This window comes from Herpailurus yagouaroundi, unplaced genomic scaffold (genome assembly GCF_014898765.1).
Source record: "Herpailurus yagouaroundi ecotype Mexico unplaced genomic scaffold, PumYag 220, whole genome shotgun sequence".
In the NCBI taxonomy this organism is placed as follows: domain Eukaryota; kingdom Metazoa; phylum Chordata; class Mammalia; order Carnivora; family Felidae; genus Herpailurus; species Herpailurus yagouaroundi.
In genome coordinates this window covers 6,839,526-6,848,199 of record NW_024412451.1, presented here as the reverse complement: position 1 = coordinate 6,848,199, position 8,674 = coordinate 6,839,526, and the positions used below count along the sequence as shown (strand labels likewise).

General features: G+C 48.3%; 1 protein-coding gene across 1 annotated transcript in view; it reads right to left on the bottom strand.

Moving 5' to 3' along the window:
* Positions 1 to 8,315, bottom strand: part of ZNF175 (zinc finger protein 175) — a 37,735-nt gene extending 29,420 nt beyond the window's left edge. The window contains exons 1-2 of the mRNA XM_040458031.1: positions 8,160 to 8,315; positions 4,249 to 4,509 (exon numbers count right to left, since the gene is read on the bottom strand). Coding sequence (XP_040313965.1) covers positions 4,249 to 4,398 — 150 coding nt within the window. The 5' untranslated portion in view covers positions 4,399 to 4,509; positions 8,160 to 8,315. The remainder of the gene's footprint in view (positions 1 to 4,248; positions 4,510 to 8,159) is intronic.
* Between the last annotated feature and the right edge of the window lie 359 nt (positions 8,316 to 8,674).

Here is an 8,674-nt window from a genome sequence, read left to right as displayed (position 1 = left end):
GACTGCGCCACCCAGGCGCAGTCGGTTAAGCGTCCGACTTCAGCCAGGTCACGATCTCGCGGTCCGTGAGTTCAAGCCCCGCGTCGGGCTCTGGGCTGATGGCTCAGAGCCTGGAGCCTGTTTCCGATTCTGTGTCTCCCTCTCTCTCTGCCCCTCGCCCGTTCATGCTCTGTCTCTCTCTGTCCCAAAAATAAATAAACGTTGAAAAAAAAATTTTTTTAATAAAAAAAAAACTGAGAATAAACTGAGGGTTGATGGGGGAGGGGAGGGTGGGCGATGGGCATTGAGGAGGGCACCTGTTGGGATGAACACTGGGTGTTGTATGGAAACCAATTTGACAATAATTTTCATATAAAAAGACAAAACAAAAAAACAAAAAGACAGTAACAAGTGTTGGCAAGGATGTGGAGACCAAAGGACCTTCACGCACTGTGGGTGGAAATGTAAATGGGTGCAGCCACTGTGGAAAACAGCATGAAGGTCCCCTAAAAATTAAAAATAGAAATACCACACAATCCAGTATTTCCGCTACTGGATATTTACCCAAAGAAAGTGGAAACAGTGCCTTGAAAAGGTTAGGACTTGTCGAAGTCCTAACCCCCAGTACCTCAGAGTGTGCCTGTATTTGGAGACACAGTCTTTTAAGAGGTAACCTATGTTTACTGCAGCATTATTTACACCAGCCAAGATATGGAAGCAACCTAAGTATCTATCAACAGGGGAACGGATAAAGAAGATGTGGGGTGCGTATAAATGTTAGACATACGGGTGTGCATATACCGTGTATAGACCGGGAGGGTCTTGTGCTAAGTGAAATAAGTCAGAGACAAATACTGTATGATTTCACCTGTATCTGAAATCTAAAAAACAAAACGAATGAACAAGCAAAGCAGAAACAGACCCATAAACACAGAGAACCAGTGGTTGCCGAAGGGGAGGAGGATGGGGAGATCGGCAAGGGTGGGGAGTGGGGAGTACAGGCTTCCAGCTATGGAACCAATGAGTCTCAAGGATAAAAGATACAGCGTAGGGAACACTTGTGGTGACAGATGATAGCACTTGTCAATTTAATATGTTGTACGCTTGTTACCAACGTAACATTGTGTCACTACACTCCAATTTAAAAAAAGACCAATAAAACAACGTAAAAAATACAAATTAAAGCAGCCGTGGCATCTATTTATTTTTGATCAGATTAACAGGCTTAAAAAGTAGAGAATAACAACACAATATTGGCAGAAGCCGAGGGAAGACCACGATGAAAAGACTGCGAATGTTGGTGGCAAATAGCCTAACACGAACAGAGAAGCTGAGTGAAAATCTGAATTAGCAACGGGAGGATCTACTGAAACGGCAAAACGAAAACCAGGGCAAGCCGGCAAAATTATTTTCATCATCTAAAAGGAAATGAGCCGATATGAAGTAACATGTATCATAACACCCACTTGAACACGCTTTCAATCCTGCTCTTAACAGTTCAACACATATCAAGGCAAAAGGAAAGGCATTTACCTACGATGTACTGTTTGTCACCGTTTATGGGCTTAACTGTGTCTCCCCTCCAAGCTCCCCACACCCAAGAAAATTCTTATGGCCAAGTCCTAACCCCCAGTACATGGAGACATGGTCTTTTAAAAGCCTGGGTGTCTCAAAAAAAAAAAAAAAAAAAATAAAAGCCTGGGTGTCTCAAGGGGCGCCTGGGTGGCTCAGTCAGTTAAGCGTCCAACTTCAGCTCAGGTCATGATCTCGCGGTCCGTGAGTTCAAGCCCCGCGTCGGGCTCTGGGCTGATGGCTCAGAGCCTGGAGCCTGCTTCCGATTCTGTGTCTCCCTCTCTCTCTGCCCCTCCCCTGTTCATGCTCTGTCTCTCTCTGTCTCAAAAATAAATAAAAAGGTAAAAAAAAAAAAATTAAAAAAAAAATTAAAGCCTGGGTGTCTCAGTTGGTTGTCTGTCTGTCTGACTTTGGCTCAGGTCATGATCTCGGGGTTTGTGGGTTCAGAGCCTGGAACCTGCTACGGATTCTGTGTATGTGTGTGTGTCTCTCTCTCTCTGCCCCACCCTCCTCCGCTCGGACTGTCTCTACCTCTCTCTCAAAAATAAAGAAACATTAAAAAAAATTTAAAAAAGAGGTAACCAAGTTAAAATGAGGTCAGTAGAGTGGGCTCTGATCCTGTATGACTGGGGGTCCTGATAAAAGATTAAGGGGCACCTGGGTGGCTCAGCTGGTTAAGCCGCTAGTTTAGCAGCTGACTTGATTTCAGCTCAGGTCTCGATCTCAGTTCATGAAATCGAGCTCCTCCCCAGTGAGGAGCCGGCTGTGGATCCTCTCTCCCTCTCTCAAAATAAATAAGTAAACATGAAGGGAAAAAAAGAGAAAAAAAAAAAAAGGAAAGGAAATGAGACACAGACCCCCCCCCAGAGGGCAGATCACACGAGGACAGTCAGAAGCCATCCATCTACAAGCCAGGGAGGGAGGCCTCAGAAGGAAGACCCCTGCTGACGTCTTGACTTTGCATTTCCAGCCCCTGGAATCATGAGAAAATACATTTCCGTTGTTTATGCCACCCAGGCTGTAGCACTTTGTGACGGCAGCCCGAGCAAACTAACAGTCACACAACAAAGATCTTGGACAGTTCTGGGTGAAATTTGGGTGTTTTACCTTTTCATTTTTGGCATGCCTTTTAGGGGGCACCTGGGTGGCTCAGTAGGTTAAGCGTCTGACTCCTGATTTCAGGTCATGACTTCATGGTTTGGGAGTTCAAGCCCCACATCAGGCTCTGTGTGGACAGTGCAGAGCCTGCTTGGGATTCTGTCTTCCTCTCTCTGCCCCTTCCCTGCTCATGCTCTCACTCTCAAAAAGAAATAAACATTTTAAGTTTTTATTTATGTATTTGAGAGACAGTGCAAACGGGAGGGGCAGGGAGAGAGCAGAGAGAGAGCCAAAGAATCAGAAGCAGGCTCCAGGCTCTGAGCTGTCAGCACAGAGCCCGATGAGGGGCTCAAACCCTCGAACCCCGACATCATGACCTCAGTCGAAGTCAGATATTTAACCGACGGAGACACCCAGATCTCCCCAAAAATAAACATTTTTTAAAAAAAGAATGACTTTTAAATATCTGCGGCAATATCTTTTAATTTTTAAATGATTTTTACTCGGCATTTATTTTTAATAGTTTTAATGTTCTTCAATGTTTTCTATTATCAAATGTTTCTGTCAGGTGGAGTGGATTTTAAACATAATTGAAATATATAATCTTCTCACAGTATGTTGGTTCACAGTGGTAATAACCCATGCATTTACTATACTTAAAAAACAGGACATCTCTCTGTAACTGATTATAAACCCATCACAAGGCAGTGACACACGGTTTATTATTATGGCCACCCATTACTGTTTTAAAACACACAATGTCATGGGGCGCCTGGGTGGCTCAGCTGGTTAAGCGGCCAACTTCGGCTCAGGTCATGATCTCGAGGTCAGTGAGTTCGAGCCCCGCGTCGGGCTCTGTGCTGACAGCTCAGAGCCTGGAGCCTGTTTCGGATTCTGTGTCTCCCTCTCTCTGACCCTCCCCCGTTCATGCTCTGTCTCTCTCTGTCTCAAAAATAAATAAACGTTAAAAAAAAAAAAATTAAAAAAAAAACACACAATGTCTTTAAATACACAGACTAACTTGTAATTTAGGAAGTCTTGAGTATACCCAAGAATGTTTCTTTCTTATTTCCATATATTAAATATTAATATCTGGGGCAACTTAGAAACACTATTCTCTGGCATTTTTATTCATTTTGAAAACAGGAAAACCCACACGTGTCCTTAAAAGGCAGTTCTCGCTCTAGTATCCTATGTTCCTGTAACCCATGCGGAGACGGGAAACCAAGCAAACCCCTGCCAGCAGGTAAAGAGAAGTCAGGTAGGGGGCAAGCGGCTGGGGGCAAGCGGCTGAGAACATGCGGACACACCCAGTGGTGGATGAAGTTTCGCATTTCCCTGCCAGTGGCTGGGGCTTCTCACCTGGATCAGGAGCTACCTTTTCCTCTCCCTCTGCCCCAGGGCCAAGCCTCCCCTCCATCAGCCCGGTTTGGTTTCCTCTACAATACAGATGGCCTGTGAACGAGGGGACATCAGCCCCCGCGGCCCGCTCTCGGCAGGCGGATGCACATGGTCTGAGCGACACAAAGTCCAGAATCTGCTGCTTTCTGTGTCTGCCCTCAATTTCTGGAAACTGTCCCTGGAGTGGCTCCTGCTTACCTCGCATGGTCCATCCTGCTCCTCTGAACCCAGGGCCTGGGACCTCTGGGACAAATCCTCGCCAGCAGTCATGTCTCCTCTGGGCTTCACTTCTCGGTCTCTCTTGTGGGCAAGTCCTTTCTTCCCGGGAGCCCAAAGCTGGGTGGGCATCTGGAGGCTTCAGTCAGAGCTTCGGGGGAGAGTCTGGCTGGGCTTCTAAGGAGACCAGCAGCGTCACTGGTGTGGTCTGATCCGGGGGCTCTGCAGAGCCACCGGGAAGTCCTGGAGAGGGAACACCCACACAGTCATTCATCGAACATTTGCTCCATGCAAGTATTTTCGAGAGTCCTTCGGGGAAGGCCACTGTGCTAGACATAATTTTTTTTTTTAATGTTTATTTATTTTGAGAAAGAGAGGGAAACAGAATCCCAAGCAGGCTCCAAGCTGTCAGCACAGAGCCTGATGCGGGGCTCGATCCCACGACCCTGGGATCATGACCTGAGCCACGCTTAACTGACTGAGCCACCCAGGTGCCCCTATGCTAGATACTATTGATGTGGGATCATAAGGCAAGCTAACATCCGCACCCCCCACCCCCACCCCCACCAGGTGGGATACATGTGATATCCCTCAGGCACTCGTGGCTGCCCAAGAACAAAGGAAAAGGGAGAACGAATGGTTAACTGACCTGGTTAACTGACCGAGGTCACAGTCAAGCAGGACAGGAATCCCGTGGGTTTACATAAGTCTTGGTAAATTACAAGAAAAAGACAATCTTATCAATAGCCTAACCTCCAGAAACCCAGACTCAGTCTCCTGGAGCCTTAACATCACCCTCCCCTGCATAAGGATGTGGGGAACAAAGGCAAGAAGGAAACGGTAAATAAGATTAAATTTCCTTATAACCTGCAGTGCGTGGAGGCCAGAGTGAAACATTCCTCCCAGAACTCCCTATAGTCTTAATGTTAATGCTTTGCTAGAGAAAAAACAACTTTAGCTTAACAACAGCTAGGCTTCTAGGATCTTATGAGTCTTCTTTTATTTAGCACATGAAAATCGTTTTTGGAAACCTCCCTTTTGCCTTTCCCTCCCCCAACTCCATAGTATATAACCAGTCACCTGTCACAGCCCCAGTGCGGCTCTTTCTGCCCACGGGTCCTGCTCCCATGCTTTAATAAAATCACCATTGTGTATCAAAGACATCTGTCTCAAGATTTTTTTTTTAATGTTTATTTTTATTTATTTATTTTTTAAATTTTTTTTTTCAATGTTTTTTATTTATTTTTGGGACAGAGAGAGACAGAGCATGAACGGGGGAGGGGCAGAGAGAGAGGGAGACACAGAATCGGAAACAGGCTCCAGGCTCTGGGCCATCAGGCCAGAGCCCGACGCGGGGCTTGAACTCACGGACCGCGAGATCGTGACCTGGCTGAAGTCGGACGCTTAACCGACTGCGCCACCCAGGCGCCCCTAATGTTTATTTTTGAGAGAGAGAGAGAACACGTGCGTGCGTGCACCAGCGGGGGAGGGGCAGAGAGAGAGAAAGAGGGAGACACAGAATCCGCAGCAGGCTGCAGGCTCTGAGCTGTCAGCACTGAGCCCGACGTGGGGTTCGAATCCAGAAACTGCGAGACCATGACCTGAGCCGAAGTCAGACGCTCAACCACGAGCCACACAGGCGCCCCTGAAGATTTCTTGGCCATCAGCTCTGAACCCCCACCACCACTCCAAAACCACACTACTATGGAATAAAAGCTCAGAAGATCCCAATTATTTTTTTTTTAGGTTTTTTCTTTTATTTTTTTTTTCTAACGTTTATTTTTGAGACAGAGAGAGACAGAGCATGAATGGGGGGAGGGTCAGAGAGAAAGACACAGAATCAGAAGCAGGCTCCAGGTTCTGAGCTGTCAGCACAGAGCCCGACGCAGGACTCGAACTCACGGACCGCGAGATCATGACCTGAGCCGAAGTCGGGACGCTTAACCGACTGAGCCACCCAGGCGCCCCAAGATCCTAATCACAGTAAGAGTTTGCTCTAGAGGACGGTTGAATTGTAGCTCTGCCACCTTTTAGCTGTGAGAATATGAAGATGTTACTTTAACTGCAGTTTCCAAAATGGAAACGCAAGTTTTTATCACAGGCGACGGGAAACTGGTACATGCTGATGAGGCTTACGATGCCTCCAGCACCTGCGCGGCATGCGGTGAACGCTGGATAAAAATCAGCAAGTAAGGTTATCAGGTACCTGGTTCTACTTGCACGTAACCCTGTCAACTAAGCATTACCATCACGATTATACCCATTTTGTGGATGAGGAAACTGAAGCTGAGTGCTGTTACATAATTTGCCTTGCGGTCACTCAGTCCGCAGAAGGAAGGAAGGAAAGAGAACCAGACTTTCCTCCGCCTTTTTTTTTTTTTAACATATATTTTTCAATGTTTGTTTATATTTGAGAGAGAGAGAGGGAGGCAGAGAGTGAGCGGGGAAGGGGGCAGAGAGAGAGAGGGAGACACAGAATCCGAAGCAGGATCCAGGCTCCGAGCTGTCAGCACAGAGGCCGACTCGGGGCTCAAACTCACCAACCGTGAGATAATGACCCGAGCCGAAGTCAGATGCTTAACCGACTGAGCGCCCCAGGTGCCCCTCTCTTGTGCCTCCTAAACTGCACACAGCTGCCTCTATCCCACGTGGTCCCCTACCCGGTCAGCTTCCATAAACACCATCCATCTCTATCTCCCGTTGCCTTCAGAGAGCTGAGGCTTTGAGCCGGCCACGCTGGTGTGTCTAAGCTTCTGGACATTTCCGTGCCCATCCATAACACCCTAGACAGCCCGGACTTTTCTAACAAAGATAAAACTTAAATTTACTGTACTTATGGGGCGCCTGCGTGGCTCAGGCGGTTAAGCGCCTGACTCTGGTTTCGGTTCAGGTCATGATCTCAATGTTTTTGCGTTCGAGCCCAGCATCCGGCTACACGCTGACCGAGCAGAGCCTGCTTGGGATTCTCTCTCCGCCCCTCCCCTGCTTGCTCTCTACCTCTCCCTCCCAAAATAAAGTAAGTTTACTGCACTTAACCCCTACCTTCACCCCAAAACCTGCAGACATGCATCAGGACCCCGATCACCTACCATGTCTTGACAATACATAATAAATTGCCTTCCAACGCCGCACCCAAATGCAGTCATGACAGCAAGGACCTCCAGATATCCCCGAAGAGTGAACCACAGGATGGCCAGAAGGTCGCCTAATGCCTCCCCCGACACAACACGGTCACAGCCAGGGTCCACAGGCTGCCAAGAAAGGTCTCTCTCCCAGGCACTGAGTTGCACAGAACCCGGAATAATCCCCAACACCGGCTTCCAATTAATGCATCCCAATAGGAGATCTTCATCCACCCGTTCCACTGCCAATTTCTGACCCTTATCACGTCCACAAGGACCTAAGGAGAGACCTTGAAAACCCCCATAACAGATTCCCTAGGCCTCCAGTCGATAGGGTCCCATAAGCTACCCTCAGCGCCCCACTGTACTGATTTCTATAGGTCCCCAAGTACACTGGTCCCCGATGTTACAATGGGACCCTCCAAGTCCCCCAATCCCTGAAGCCGCTTGCCCCTGCATCAATCACTGCCTCCAGGGAGTCACTCCCCCAGCGTCCCCAGTGCTACCTGAGGCCCGTCCAAGAAGCCAGTTCGCCGTCCTCAAATGAACGACTGTCAAGGACCAACAGTATAAAAGTTGGTATTAAAACACACTTGGAATTTAAGTTCCCCCCAAATACTTACACACACGGAAAACACGCAAAGACTGACAATGACCGAGCCAATCACCCAACTCAGATTAGCAGCCGCCGCCTACCGCACAGCTCCCGTCACTAAAGACCCCATCACTCGCAGACCCTCGCCACTCGTCCTCCGAGCCCGTCACACTCACCGCAAGCCGAGTTCCCCTCATTGGCCCCACAGGACGTCCACTGCTGACATCCTAAATCACCGCAGCGTCCCACGCAGGCGACGGACAGGTTAGAACCAGTTAACAACCTGAGCGAAATGGCCGCGCTGGGCCACTTCCGGCCTGGTTTCGATTCCCGTGGGCGTTTCTTGGCGCGCCGGCGATTGAATGGTGCGCAGGCTCAGTAGAAGCCGTGAGGCCACGCCCTGCCAGTAGTTATCATGGCGTACTACAGTCTATTCGGCGGGTCATCTTCTTACAGCGGTTGTCAAAGGAAGGACATGGCCGCGTCCATGAGGATTATGATACCGGAGGCCGCCATTTTCCAAAGACTTCCATTCCGTACAGCCAGGGAGGGCGTTTGCAACCTCACCAAGTCTTGGGATCCATCCCACCTTGGCAGATGTATTACTTACTTGTTTGTATATGTATTTCTAGGAGAAACTGGCATTGTATATCCCGAAAAGTACCTTTTCTTTGTATTTTCACACTGATTT